We start from the raw sequence: 15612 nt of genomic DNA, 5'->3' as shown, positions 1-15612 counted from the left end.
CTCATGGCTGCTTGGAAAAGGTTGATATGTATGCTTAAGATTTCGGAGGGAGCGCGATGGGAAGGGGAAGTGGGGGTGAGAGAGAGAGAAGAGGAGGGGGGGAGGGAGGAGTAAATGATAGGTGGAGATACAGCCCAAGCAGAGAGAACAACAGTTGAACAGACAAAGGAGTGGATACCGATCAGCCTGGGAGAATGCAGAGCTATTAATGGGGACTGTTAGTGGTTACAATGCGTTGTGTATAATAGCAGACATGTGATAACAAGGCCTGGTGTGTGGGAGTTGGGGTAAGGACATGGGAGAAGGTGCTTCAAGCCCTAAAATTGTTGAACTCGATATTGAATCTGTAGAGTTCCCAAGCAGAAAATGAGATACTGTTCTTCAAGCAAGCCTGAGATGGAGATGTTGGCCAGGGAACAAGGTGGTGTGTTACTGTGGATGTTAGAAATCTGAAATCAGAACAGGAACTGCGGCAAATCCTCAGCAGGTCGGGCAGCACCTGCAAATCAGAGTGGACACTCTGGATCCATGACCTTCTACCAATGACCTGAAGCATTCACTCCGTTTCTCTCTTTGTTGGTGCTGCCGCATTTGCTGTGGGTTAACAATGAGAAAACATTTGACACTGAGCTACAGAATAAGATGCTAGGACAGATGGTCTAACGATCGCCCAAACAGTCATTTTAAAAATGACGACAATAAGGTGTAAAGAGAGGGAAGAGAGGTTAATGGACAGAATTCGAAAACTTGTTCTGAAAGGCCCTAATTTTTAGGTGATTATTAGGCATTAAGTGATAACCTTTAGCATAAACAAGTAGAAAAGAAGTTAGGCAATCCACTCCACTCCCCACATCCTCAACCTGTTGTTTACCATTAAAATACCAAAGAGGAAAGTGTCCCTTTGATGCTAACATTTTTACAGCAGCATCATACCAACATCTGAAATAGGAGGAGTAGGCCATTCGATATGATCGAGGTCGATTTGTGTCTCGAATCCTACCTAACCCCAATAACCATTGATTCCTCGGCCGAATAAGAAAGTATCTATCTCTTTGTCTGATCCCCCTCCATCACACACCGAGGCTGAGTTCCAAAATCGCACAACCGACGGGATGGAATCAGCAGATGTAGAAACATAGAAAATAGGAGCTGGAGTAGGCCATTTGGCCCTTCTAGCCTATTCTGTCATTTTCAATATGATCATGGCTGATCATCCAACTCAGTCCCCTGTTCCTGCTTTTGCTCCATGCCCTTTGATCACTTTATCCCTGAGAACTATATAGTTTTCATAGAAACCTTCAAAATTTTGGCCTCAGTTGCCTTTTGTGGCAGAGAATTCCTCTCTGGGTGAAGAAATTTCTCACCATCTCTGTCCTAAATGGCATATCCCATATGCTTAGACTGTGACCCTTGGTTCTGGACTTCCCGGTCATTGGAAACAAACCTTCCTGTTTTTAATCTTCTTTATATATAGGAATTCTGCCTCTAACTGAACCACGTTACTATCAATTGTTTGCCCCTTAAATGTAAACTCAGACTGATCATTGAGACCTTCCATGTTTGTAGAAATTTGATCCACCCAATCAATGCACGTAGGAAATGGAAGCTCAGTGATTATGGCCATTCTATCAACCCGCTATCACCGTGAGGAGCAAGCATAGTCTAATTGTTGCAGGACTGGTTCCAATAAACTTTGCATTTGCAAAGCATCTAGAGTTCTGTAAGGTAAAAGCTACACAACTCAGCTTACCATCTATTTTTATCTTTCGCTTTGGATGAATAATTTTCGCTGATAGTTTTCGCTTTGAGTAGTTCAGCTGAAAGTCAACAGCTACGTCCCTGTTGACAACGGACTGTGGGGTTCCCATAAAAAAGTGCAGTGCAGCCTCGGCCGGGAACCAGCTATTCTTCTGAAACAAAAAAGAAATATAGTTGTCAGGTTGAACTGTCCTGTATATAAAGACAATATTTAGAAAAACACCTACCGGAAGAGGTGCTAGCACAATGATCCAATACAGATGTTGTCAATACATTTTGAGTAAATTGCAGCGGCACGGTGGGTCAGGGACCTCATAGCACCAGGGACCCAGGTTTAACTCCAGTCTCAGTCTGTGTGGAGATCCCACATTCTCCCTGTGTCTGCATAAGTTTCCTCCGTGCGCTCCGGTTTCCTCCCACAGGCCGAAGATGTGCAGGCTGGGTTCATTAGCCATGAGAATTGCAGAGTTATAGGGATAGGATAGGGGGGAGGGTCTGGGTAGGATGCTCTTTGGAGGGTCAGTGTGGACTCAATAAGCCGAATGGCCTGCTTCCACACTGTAGGGATTCTATGATTGCATCAAAATGTTATATTATTTTTAATAAATATTGCTTACATTTTAGCAGCATTTTTACTTTTAGATCCTCTAATGAAATTACTAGCATATAAAGTTGAGCAAAGGACATTTGTGGCACAGTATTAATGTCCCTGTTTCTGGACCAGGAAACCTGGCTTTGAGTCCTACCTGCTCTAGAGATGCATCATAACATCTCGGAACAGATTGATTAGAAAATATCTGTTAAGTGAATGGCCAATTGAAGATAATCAGTTAAGTTCGCAATGTGCCTCATTTTCACTTGCTAGCCTCAGCATATATTCACACTGGGTCTTTGTCATTTGCAGATCAAAAAGAAAAAGCATCCTGGCATTGCTCCTCTTTTAAATTCAATATAAATATGGAGAACAAATAGATCCAAGAGAATGCCTCAATCAACAAGAGTCCATTTGCCAACCAATCAATGCCCTTTTCTTATGCAGTATAAATTGTTGTTCCCTTTCAGAATTGGTATTCTTGCAGTTTTAACCTGATGAGTGCAAGACAAAATGCTTCACCAGCATGTCCCTTTTCTCAGCAATACTCAAGTACTACTACACAACTATTACATTTAAGCCAAACTACATTTAAGTCAAAGTGCTTCCCTTCTGTCACCAACCAATTACGTGTAGACACCCGAAACATTTTACAACTCTCTCCAGAGTACGAAGAAAAAGCTCACAAAATCCAGCCAGAGACAGTTACAATCTCTATGAGTGAACTGCTATTACCCAAGAGCAAAGGGCTCTTGTGGCACAGTGGTAATGTCCCTGCCACTGGACCAGGAGGCCTGTATTCAAGCCCCACCTGCTTCAAACAGGAAGGAAACTAACAACAAAAGTACATTAACACCAACTGGCTACAAAAAGACACGACCAATACTCACTCATCTCAATCCACATGGACAAGGAAAACCACCACTTCGACTGGGACAACACCAAGATCCTGGGACAGGCTAGGCAGAGACAAGCACGAGAATTCCTGGAAGCATGGCACTCCACGAAGCATGCTATTAATAAACACATTGAACTCGACCCCATATACATTCCACTACGGAGGAAACCCGGAAGTGAGGCAATCCATCGCAACGGACCCCAGAGTTTAAAAACCAGGCGGGAAAACACACCGACGCTTCATCGGAGGCTGCACTGAGGATGTTACCAAGCACGGTAACGAAATGTCTGCAAAACAACAAACCAGCTCGGCGAGCCAACCAACCTCAACACCCACAACCCAAGCTACAGATCTACTCCAAAACCTTAGTCAGTTTTCCTGCTCCTCTGATGCTGCTTGGCCTGCTGTGTTCATCCAGCTCTGCGCCTTGTTATCTCAGATTCTCCAGCATCTGCAGTTCCTACTATCTCTGGTTTGTTTTTGGCATTTCTTTTGGTACCAGCTATTGATAGTCAGTGTTTGAATACATCCCTGTTGTTGAGTGAACTGCATTTCACCTCCTTCTCAAAGATTTCTGACTGACATTTTGCCAAGTCAGTCACGTTGGAAATGGTGGGCAGTTATTGCATCAACAAACACACACTTTAATAACCGATGAGGTGTTAGTTTAACCTTGCTTGCTGTATGGCGTTAGCGTTAGAAAAATAAATACATTTTGTCAGGATTGAAATACAAATTATTAACCTGCCATCATATAACTGAACATTTATTTTATTTTTCAAATGTCGGTTTGTTTTACAAAGACCAAGAGCTACAAATTTCGCTCAGCCTGTAACAAATTAATAAAATAAACTGGAAGATGAATTCTTTGTCTGATGATTGAGCAGACTGGGAACCAGTCTCAGTCACAACATCTGAATGGTGCAAATTGAAAAGCCCTTTTATAAGCATGAAACATTCACAACATTAATCAAAGGAGGGAGAGTAAAATAAGGGAATAAAATTGAACTTTGCAGTCATGTTTACTAAGCTAACCTTAGCGGGCTCTGTAACTAGTCAATTCATATAAATATCATTACTTCTGTGTCAGAGGTGCTGAAATTCAACTTCAGGTGGGCTGTAAAATGGGTAATAGCAGTTCAGTCACAGAGATTTTGACTTTCTCTGGCTGGATTTTATCAGGAGGTTATTCTCCATTCTCTACATCAATAGGGTTGCAAAATTTTTCAGGTGTCTATCGTTTACACGTAACAGGTGAGTGACAAAAAGGAAGTTCGTTGACTTAAATTTAGCTCGCAACTGGTATTTTTACGTTGCTGTCGTAGAGCAAAAGCAATTTAAATAGTTGCCTCGTAATATTTGAATATTGTTGAAAAAAGGGACATGTTGAAGATGATTTTTGGCTTTCGCTCATCAGGTTAAAAATACAAGAATACCAATTCTCAAAGGAAACAATTTATACTGCAGGTTCAATAGCATGTCCCTATTGCCATTATACTCAAGGGATTAAAGCCAAGTTCATTCACAAAAATCATATTCCAGCTAAACGCACATATTGTTTTGGTGACTAATCTGATCAGTTGTCAAGCATTTCAATGAGGGATGACTGAAGCCAATCAATTCAAATACAAACATGCTGCAATTAATTCAAATATCTATGTAATTTGTGGCTTTCTGAATTTGGCAAATGCTCATTAAAATTATGTTTGGCTCCAGTTATTGTTTTCAAAGCAAGTTATTAGCTTGCCAATTGGAAATTAAAGTGTCTAGGTCTCAGCTTTAAAGAAAACAGAGGCTATGTATAGTGTTAGATTTGTTTTGATGCAGAGTTGAGTAGATGTAGGTAGGTGCATGGCAGAAGTGGAGATCAGAATTTTACCAAGCCTTTGGATATGGCAGGGAAGTCAGAAGCCTGGAAAACTGGTGTGGGAATAGTGCACCCAATGTCATCCTGTGACTATGCCAAGATGGCATTAAAACCACTGCTTGCGATCTCTCCATGCTCCAGTGGGGATGCCCATTGCTGCAGGGTGAACATGGTGGGGGCGGTTGTTGATTAACGAGTGAAGGTTTGTGGCTTTCCAATGAGGGGCATCAGGGTGGGGCTCCTTTTGGGAACCCATCAGTTCACAGAGGTGCTCCGAGTGGCCAGGGTAACTCCACCCTCCCACAGATCGTGAGGGCCTGCCAGGTGAACCCTGGCATCACCAGACTCCACTTATCACTCTTCAAGTGTGCCTGGTCATTGATGCCGCTGCATCCTGCAGTCTCAGCATAAACCATTGTAAGCGGTCAGGCTGCTGGACTGTGGACCCTCTGGTTAGTCTGGTTACTCAGGGAATAACAGCTGTTCATAGCAGGGGCGATGGTCACCGAATTGGATCCCACCGGGAAGGTGCCTCTGGAGGGTACCGTTTCCTGCCTGAACAGGACAGCCTCCCGCTTTCAGCCTGTGCCAGGACCTCAATACAATTCAATGCAGAGATTTACTTACTTCCTTACTACAATTTACAATATCCAGGGTCTGTAACATCTCTGTAAATGCCTGGACAAACCCAGACGGTGACCTTCAATGTCACTTGTATTGATCTGTGGACAGTTAACTGTCCCAGCAGGTGAATGAGAACTGGAAGACACATATTATGGATTCCGTGTTTATCCAGGACTTCCTTTATTGCACCCCTCCTGTGAGCTGAATTCATACTGATTCATTGCTGAATTGATTCTGAAGATTAATGCTGAGGAGACATGATGCCAAAGCTTTTTTCACATTTGCAAAACACAAAACACAATGCCAACTGTTAAACGTGATTCCATGATTTGGACAACACTTGCTGAACAATCCAATTGTGTTAACTCCCAATTGAAAATAATTAGTTGAGTTCCTCATGTGGTCCATTCATACTTGCTATAAGTGGCAGGCAACTCATTCTTTGAGAACCAAGGGATATGTTCAAACCTTATGCTTTTTTTCCTGAATTACCCAGTAGCCTGAGAGCCCATAATATCTTGGCCAGTCAACAGCTAATTGGACAACTAGTCAGTGAAGTATGAATTGCTGTGGTTGCTTGAAATTTGGCATTCTTGCATCAGTCCTGATGAGTCCAAGCAGCAAAAGTTTGCAGGCATGTGTCTGTTTTCAGCATATTCAACTGCTATACTATTGAGTGACTGGTTTGCAAATTGCATATAAAGTTCCTGTGCTGTATTCTGTTCTCTGTTCCAAGTGTTCCTGGAAAACGACCGGGCAGGCAATGACTGCTGCAGATGTGGACTCGAGATGTAAACAGCTGCCAGTGAAAATTAGCAATACTGCCCTTTATTTATACATTGATTCACTCATGTGTAGTCTAAAGTCAGTTGTAATTTTATTCCTGCATTGAATTTATTCATTGGCAGAGATATCTCACAGACTAGTCAAGTCAACAAACTAACACAGTCATACTCATGGAATCATACCTTACAAACACCACCATCACTGTCCCTGGATATATCCTGTCCCACCGGCAGGCAGAACCAGCAGAGGTAGCGACACAGTGGTATACAGTCAGGAGGATGTTGCCCTGGGAGTCCTCAACATTTGACTCCAGACCCCATGAAATTTCATGGTATCAGGTCAAACATGAGCAAGAAAACCTCCTACCAATTACCACATAATGGCCCCATCTCCCTTCTCAACCCTGGGCTGATGAATCAGTACTCCTCCATGTTAAACTCCAATTGGAGGAAGCACTAAGTACGGCAAGGGTACAGAATGTACTCTGGGTGAGGGATTTGAATGTTCACCACCTAAAGTGTCTCAGCAGCAACACCACAGATCGAGCTGGTCAGATCCAAAAGGACATAGCTGCTAGACTGGGTCTGTAGCAGGTGGTGAGGGAACGAACAAGAGGGAAAAACATACTTGACCTCATCCTTACCATTCTGCCAGCTGCAATTGTATCTGTCCATGACAGTATTGGCAAGGGTGACCACTGCACAGTCCTTGTAGAGACAAAGTCCCGTCATCACATGGAGAATACCTTCGATTGTGTTGTGTGGCACTATCATCGTGCTGAATGGGACAGACTTCAAACAGATCTGGCAACTCAAGACTGGGCAATCAAGGCACTGTGGGCCATCAAAAGGAGCAGAATAGTACTCCAGCACAATCTGCAAACTCATGGCCTGGCACATCATCCACTCCACCATTATCATCAAGCCATGGGATCAACCAATGAGGTGTCAACCTGGTGAAGCCACACCAAAGCACTACTTACGCATCAAACAGCATAAGCAGCAAGTGATAGACAGAGCTAAGCGATCCCACAACCAATGGATCAGATCTAAGCTCACTAGTCCTGCCACATCCAGTTGTGAATGGTGATGGATAATTAAACAACTCACTGGAGGAGGAGGCTCCACAAATATCCCCATCCTCAGTGATGGAAGAGCCAAGCACGTCAGTGCAAAAGATAAGGCTGAAGCATTCACAATAATTTTCCAACAAAAGTACTGTTCTAGGGGAATGTTTGGTGCTGTCTAGTTAAATGCCAGATTGTTAGGTGATGCAATTTCCAGAAGATACAATGAGGAGCTGTCACTACAAGTGAGAGCTTAGTCACGTACAATAACTTTCACCCATACAATGGTCAACTCACAGCATGACACTAAAATTTTCTGACAAATTCCCCAGATGTGAAAAGCACTCATCTTAATCCTGGGAAATCAGCACAGAAGTTTCTCAGGGTAGTGGCCTAGGCCCGACTATCTTCACCTACTTTATCAATGGGCATCTCGCCATTTAGAGGGAATGTTTACTGATGAGTACACAAACCTTCAGAACCACTCATGACTCCTCAGATACCAAAAACAGTTCCTATACTCATGCAGCAAGACCAGGGCTACATTCAGGCTTCAATTTTTAAGTACAAAATAATGTTCACATCACACAAGTGTCAGCCAATTACCAACACCAACAGAAGTCTGATCACCTCCCCTTGATGTTCAAGGGAATTACAGTTGTTGTATCCCCTGCTCTCAGTGTACGGAAGCAACAGCAGCTGATACATGAGATCACCGTCCCTTCCAAGATCATCCTGACTTGGAACTATATCACCGTTCTTTCACTGTTACTGCATTAAAGATCCTGGAACTATCTCTAATACTCCCTTTCTAATAGCACTACGGATTGTACCTACACCATGCAGACTTCAGTTGCTCAAGCAGTGGGTTCAGCAGTGGGTTCAGCAGCACATTCTAAGGGAAATTTGGAATGGGCAATAAATGCTGACCCAGCAAGTGATGCCTGCAACTGATGAATAATTATTTTAACAAAAACTTGTATTGCCATTTGGAGTACTGTGAGCAGATCTGATCACCACACCTTAAGGAGGATATATTGGCCTCGGAGGAAGTACAACCTAGCTTTGCAAGAATGATACCCACTCTTCAGGGGTTAAGTTATGAGGTGAGATTATACAAATTATGCCTGCTTTCTCTAGAATTTAATAGGTATGGGGCGACCTGAGCAAAATCTTCAGGATATTAGCAGGAAAAGACAGGATAGATGAAGTATTTCCACTGGTTGAGGATTCTAGAAAAATATAGTCTGAGAATTAGGGCCAGACCATTCAGGAGAGATGTTAGGAAGCATTTCTGCATGAGAAAGGATGATAGCGATTTGGAACTGTCTCCCACAAATGGCAGTGGATGCTGGATCAGTTATTAATTTTGAATCTGAGATAGATACATTTTTTGTTAAGCGAAATGTATTAAAGGATATGGGCCAAAGGCAGTATATGGAATTAGGCCACAGATCAGCCAAGATCCCACTGAATGGCAGAACAGGCTCGAGGGTCTGAATCGCCTGCTCCTGTTCCTATATCCTGCGTTTCTACAACGAGCATGAAAAGAAAAATAGAGACGCTTTAGCTTGATGTAACCTAATTTGCAAAACTCAAAGAGGAAACTACTAAATTGGCTACAATTCAAGAAATAAACAATAAGGAATACTTCCAGCTGAACTATGCATCTGTACTTTTCACTGGCAGCTTCTCACGAATTTGTAAACCCATAGCAGATTACTCTTGATGTTTCACTACATTTCATCTCATAAGAGAGTTTTACTTATCATCCAGCTGTGGTATACTGCTCTGGCAGCCCATAGTCTAATTGAACTACATGTTTTGCAGTTACATCGGAAAATAAAAGTCATGATGCACTGGCTATGAATTTAACTGCTCCTACTTATCACAAGACAGGGAGAAAGAGAGGCGGTCAAAATAACCTGCATCCGTTAACATTATCCACTCCATTTCCTACCCACTGCGTCCCCACGTTAACCTCCTTTCTTGAGCCTTCATCACCTACATTTTGTTTTTTTTAATTCATTCACGGGATGAGGGCATCACTGGCTAGGCAGCATTTATTACCCACCCCTAATTGACCAGAGGGCAATTAAGAGTCAACCACATTGCACAACAGTACCAACCCTTCCACCCTGCTGTCAGTGGCTCAATTGATTACTCCCTTGCCCCTTGGTCACAAGGTTCCGCGTTCTAGTCCCATTCTGTTTCTTAAACACAAAAATCAAGGCTTTTGCTCCTGTGCAGTACTGAGGGATTACTGCACTGTTAGGAGATACCTGCTATTGGGTGAGATGTGATACTGAGGGCTCTGTTTGCCTTGTCCAGCAGGTAAATAAGATTCACTATTATGAAGAGAGGGAGACAGTTGCTGACACCTATGACTGCTAGGGGCTGAAGGTTTGGAAGAACCAAGCAGAACAGTAAAGCTCAGCTGCGCAAGAAGAAACAGAGGCCAGTGAGCTCTGCTCCTTCTCAGCCCACTATCCTCCTCTGAACTGCATTCAGTCAAATCTAGCATCTCAGATAAGGCTCCTGAGCAACAGCAGGCGATATTTAACACAAAGATAAGCACCAAAGGCACAAACCGTCTTGTTTTACAAGACAGAAAACTGGGACTTATTTCAAATAAGAGCTGGCGATTTAAACACAATGCCCTGCTTAATACTCATCATAGAGGCGCACAGCAAGGAAACAGACCCTTTGATCCAACTAGTCTATGCCGCCTACAATCCCAAACTAAACTAGCCCACCTGCTTCTGCTTGGCTGATATCCCTCCAAACATTTCTTATTCGCATATTTATACAAATGTCTTTTAAATGTTGTAATTGTACCCACATCCACCACTTCCTCTGGAAGTTCAATCCACACACAAACCACACTCTGTATAAAAAACTGCCCCATGTCTTTTTTTAATCTTTCTCCTCTCACCTTAAAAATATGTCGCCTAGTGTGGAAATCCCCCACTCTGGGGGAAAAGACATCTGCCATTCACTTTATCTATACCCCTCATGATTTTATTGTTCAAGTCAGTCACATAAAAATACAGAGTATTTAGCAATTATCACATTGCTATTTCTGGGAGCTTGAGGTGTATGTAATAGTTGTTGTGGCTTCCTACTTGGCAATGCTATAGAAACTTTGAATATACTTCTCTCATATATTAGAATTGATCTTTCTCTGTAGCTGTAATACGGTATTCCGCATTCTGTTCTGCTACCCTGATGTACTTAATGTAAGGCATGATTTGGCAAAACAAAACATTTCACTGTATCTTGGTACCTGTGACAATAATAAATCAAATCAAATCTCTAGCTGTAAGCTGCTTCAGTGCTGTCGTGTATCATGCGACATAAATGCAAGTTTTGAGATTTACTAGTCATCAGAAATTAAATCCTATGCGAGCCTGGCTGTGAACCCCTGCCCCTTGTTTACTGTCCCTCCAACCAAGAGGTCAATCTAGCCAATGCCACAGCCAGGAGACTGCGGCATTTGGTATTAATGAAGCCTTGGCCTCAGTGGGTTTTTAACCAGGGACCACAACCCAACCACCTGCCTAACATTTACGGTGCAAGCTCCAAGTGTATTGTTGTCTTGTTAAAAGGTATAGTTCCCTTAGTCCCATAGGGCTGCTTTCTCATTTGGGAGAGATGACTGGTGGTAAGTTTAACCTGAGGGTCACCACACCTTGGATGAGGGGAGAGGTTGAGAATGGGAATCTTTAATGGTAACCTCAGCCAACATGGGAATTGAAAACATGCAGTTGGCATCGCTTAATCACAAATCAGCCATTCAGCTGAGCTAATTAATCCCGTAAAAACCGAGAGAACTGCGGATGCTGTAAACCAGGAACAAAAACAGAAGTTGCTGGAAAAGCTCAGCAGGTCTAGCAGCATCTGTGAAAAAAAGATCAGAGTGAACGTTTCGGATCCGGTGGCCCTTCCTCAGTTGCCCAGCAACTTCTGTTTTTGTTCCTAATTAATTCTGTAGCTGCCAAGTTACATCTTTACATAAGTTACATCAAAACCTGCAATCTAGTTTATAGTAGAATCGAGTTTCTAACTGAGTTGCTGTCCAAGTGGCTAAAATTGCTTTAAATTGCTTGGATGTCAGAGGATTAATAACAGGAAGGTTATAGGGAAGGGCCTGCATCAAAAAGTTTCACTTCTGTCCTTGCAGTGGTTGTTATTGATGAATGGGTATTGATCTACTCCAAAGTACATTTTTGAACCGGGGTCTGCCCGAGTCCCACTTTTTTTTTAAACCTATCCAGTACAGCGAGGAAGAGATACCTGAGGAACGTAGGAGTATGCTGCCTCTAGCAGATATTGCTGTAGTCCTCTGTCCCGCTTTATTAACATAACAGAAGCTTCAGCAGGGCCAGAGAGCGGAAATGCAGGGCCAGAGGTTCCCAATGGATAGGACATTTCGGAACAAATCTGCCATCCGATTTGTCTGGAGACTGCAGAGAAACAAAATGTCATTTGTAAATCTTGTGTAGGTGTGATACACAAAACCCAACAGTCTCACATCCCTATGACTCACCAGATGCATGCTACAATGGGTGTAATGCTACTGAAGGCAATGACTTTGGTATTTTTGTCTTTCAAGCAAAGGTTATGAACATGCCAGCAATCACGCTGAATAAAGGGAAATATTCAGGAAACATATTCGACAAAACACATTAGTAAATGGAGCAATTAAACTCAGCAACTCAGTGAACTCACCAACATTGTAGTGGTGCTGTTTGAACATCTGCAGCTGTATTTTAGTGTAAAGGTCTCACATACTAGCGTCTCAGGAAGTATCATAGAATCCCTATTGTGTAGAAGCAGGCAGCAGGGTTTTGGCTGCCTCTACAACTCTTTCTCATGAAAGAAGTGTAATGTGTACTTAAATCAATTTGAACGGCACAGTGGCTCAGTGGCTAGCGTTGTTGCCTCACAGCACCAGGTACCTGGGTTCAATTCCAGTTTCGGGTAACTGTGTGGAATTTACACGGTCCCCCCGTGTCTGTATGTGTTTTCCTCCAGGTGCTCTGGTTTCCTCCCACAGTCCAAAGATGCGCAGATTAGGTGGATTGGCCAGGCTAAATTGCCCCATAGTGTGCAGGGATGTGCAGGTTAGGAGAGTTAGCCATGGGAAATGCAGGGTAATAGGGTAGTGAAGTAGGTCTGGGTGGGACGCTCTTCAGAAGAGCAGTGTGGACCCAATGGGTTGAAAGGCCTCTTTCCACACTGAAGGGGTTCTGTTGCACTACCGCCTCACCCATTTATTCAGCTTGTCCTTTAAATGTTAGAATACAGAACCTGTTAGCAGAAAAAGGGACATGGCTTTAATGTTGACACACTCAGTGTCAGTGTGTATATTCTTGTCCAATCAGGGCACTAAAGAAAGTTTCTGAGCTCGCTCAGAAGATCTGCTTCAATAATACTTTTGAGAAACAAATAGCACCAGAGGACTGGTGGATAACCAACAATTTAAAAGTGCGGGGTGGGGGGGTACAGAACATGGCTGGAGAATTGCAGCCCAATCACCCTGTCCTCAGCAGTGTGAAAAAGAATGGAATCCTGACTGAAGGAGAGAATAGAAGACATCAAAATGAGGAATACAATAAAAAAACAGATTTCAAAACAGAAAATCCTGCTTGACTAACCTTCTTGAATTTGTGAGAGGGCAGTAGAGATATAATGGTAATGCGGTAGATATGGTGTATCTGGATGTTCCAAAGGATTTCAATAAGCCATCTGATCACAGATGAATGAATAATGTTACAGAATGTGGAATGAGTTGTAGAACATGGATAAGTACAGCACAGGGACGGGCCCTTCAGCCCATGATGTTGTGCGAAACGTGACGCTAAACTAATTTTTGGTCCATTTCCCTCCATTCTTTGCATATTCATGCGCTTATCTAAAAGCCCCTTAAATACCCCCATTGTACCTGCCTCCATCATCATCCCTGGCAGCACGTTCCAGACAGCTACCACTCTCTGGGTAAAAAAACTTGCCTCTCACACCTCCTTTGAACTTTCCCCCTCTCACCTTAAATGCATGCCCCCTTGGATTAGACATTTCAACTCTGGGAAAAGGATTCTGACCATCAACCTTATCTGCGCATCTCATAATTCTATAGATTTCTATCAAGTCTCCTCTCTGCCGTTCCAGAGAAAACAACCTAGTTTTTCTAGCCTCTCCTTATAGCTCACAATACAGAGTTGGTACTTTTTGATAGGAAGAATAGAGGGGTCATGTATTGTTAAGAAGTTGTGTAGTCCCTTTAAGAGATAAAGTGTTTTTCTAAGCTTAGACATTTATACAGAAAAAAAACTGTCTATATGTAGCTGAAGATGTACAGCCAGTTCTGAAGTGGAAACATGTATCTGTTGGCTGTGTGATTGGAAACCTCAGGCTTGTTTTGATGTTTTGGCAATGAGCTGGAATCAGCCAATTAATTTAAACCAAGCACTCAGCGATTGAAAGCCAATTGAATTTAAATCTTGGATAAAAAGGTGTAGAGCTGGATGAACACAGCAGGCCATGTAGCATCAGAGGAGCAGGAAAGCTGACGTTTCGGGTCGAGACCCTTCTTCAGAAGTCTTGTTTTGACAACCTCAGACCATTGCTATTGTAAGAAAATTGTTACGTCATCCAAGGTATATAAGGTCAGGAATCACAAGACACCAGGTTATAGTCCAACAGTTTTACTTGAACACACAAGCTTTCTGAGCTTCACTCCTTCTTCATGTGTTAATGAGAGAGGTAGTATACCCGAGGTTCTCTCAGGACCATGACTTGAAAGTAATTCGGAGATTTATGTATATATATAAATCAATTAAACCCGAGGTTCTCTCAGGACCATGACTTGAAAGTAATTCGGAGATTTATGTATATATATAAATCAATTAAAACCTTCTAACTGATTAAAGATTTAACAGCATCTTAGGTTTGTTTAGTACATCCTCATCAATGGTGTGAACCTTAGATCTTTTACTTATAAATTCTGTGTCTGATACTACCTCTCTCACTAACACCTGAAAAAGGAGTGAAGCTCCGAAAGCTTGTGTTTTCAAATAAACCTGTTGGACTATAACCTGCTGTCGTGTGATTTCTGACCTTGTCCACCCCAGGTCAACATCAGCATCTCCACATCAAGGTATATAAGGACACGGTTTTTGAAAATCGGTGTGAGAGCGAACCACCATCTGAGAAATAAGCACCTAGCTCTCACAAGAAATCATTAAGCTCTCTAAGAAAGCACCATCTTATCCATTAAAGGTACCGTGGCACTTCTAAGAGTCTTCAGAGAGAAAACATCTCTGACAGCAGGATCAGTGGAAGAAAGGTGTTTATGACTTGAGAACAGCAGAATAAAGGGATTTATGACTAGAAGGACAGCGGAGAAGGCAGAGAATTCGGGAAGACACATTCTGTATGGACTTTGAGAGACTAAGGTTTAATTTTTTTTCTTACTACTTGGGTTATATAAGTGGGACATACGCTTATTGGAACAGCATACCATTAGAATTTTGTTCAGTTAGGGAATAGTTAGGAGTTAAAGTGGAATTATTTGGTTTGTTAGTAGTTCTGTTAATTTGATCACTATTAGGGTCAAATAAATAAATTGTTACTTACTACTTTTAAAGTGAATATTAAGGATTTTCTTTCATTTAACCTCCCCTTCTCTGTAACAGTTTGGCTTAGGAGAGAGTCAAACTGGAGTGCAAGAACAAAATGATTTCAAAGTAAAGTCAGCATTCTGTTGTGGTTTAACCTGAGGGTCACCACACCTCAGGCGAGGAGTGAGGTGGAGAAGCTGGGACCTTCATGGTGACCTCAGCCAATGTGGGAATTGAACCCGACTGAGTCCCGTTTGTTTGCTACTACTGGAAATAACATGAGAATTGAATCATTCCTATCTAGATCAGGGCATGGATTAAACTAAAAACAGGTATTCAGCAGGATTGCAATAGGACGTGTGGCAGTGCTATTGTCATATGAATCGTCAGGAACTTTAC

General features: G+C 42.4%; 1 protein-coding gene across 1 annotated transcript in view; it reads right to left on the bottom strand.

Moving 5' to 3' along the window:
* The window catches only part of LOC109936714, a 191345-nt gene extending 179323 nt beyond the window's left edge, over positions 1-12022 (bottom strand). The window contains exons 1-2 of the mRNA XM_048609763.1: positions 11888-12022; positions 1751-1910 (exon numbers count right to left, since the gene is read on the bottom strand). Coding sequence (XP_048465720.1) covers positions 1751-1910; positions 11888-12022 — 295 coding nt within the window. The remainder of the gene's footprint in view (positions 1-1750; positions 1911-11887) is intronic.
* Positions 12023-15612: the final 3590 nt, after the last annotated feature.

The sequence above is a fragment of the Rhincodon typus genome, chromosome 21 (assembly GCF_021869965.1).
Source record: "Rhincodon typus isolate 14 chromosome 21, sRhiTyp1.1, whole genome shotgun sequence".
Taxonomy (NCBI): domain Eukaryota; kingdom Metazoa; phylum Chordata; class Chondrichthyes; order Orectolobiformes; family Rhincodontidae; genus Rhincodon; species Rhincodon typus.
The sequence above is the reverse complement of the archived record's forward strand: the minus strand, read 5'-3'. Positions and strand labels throughout refer to the sequence as shown.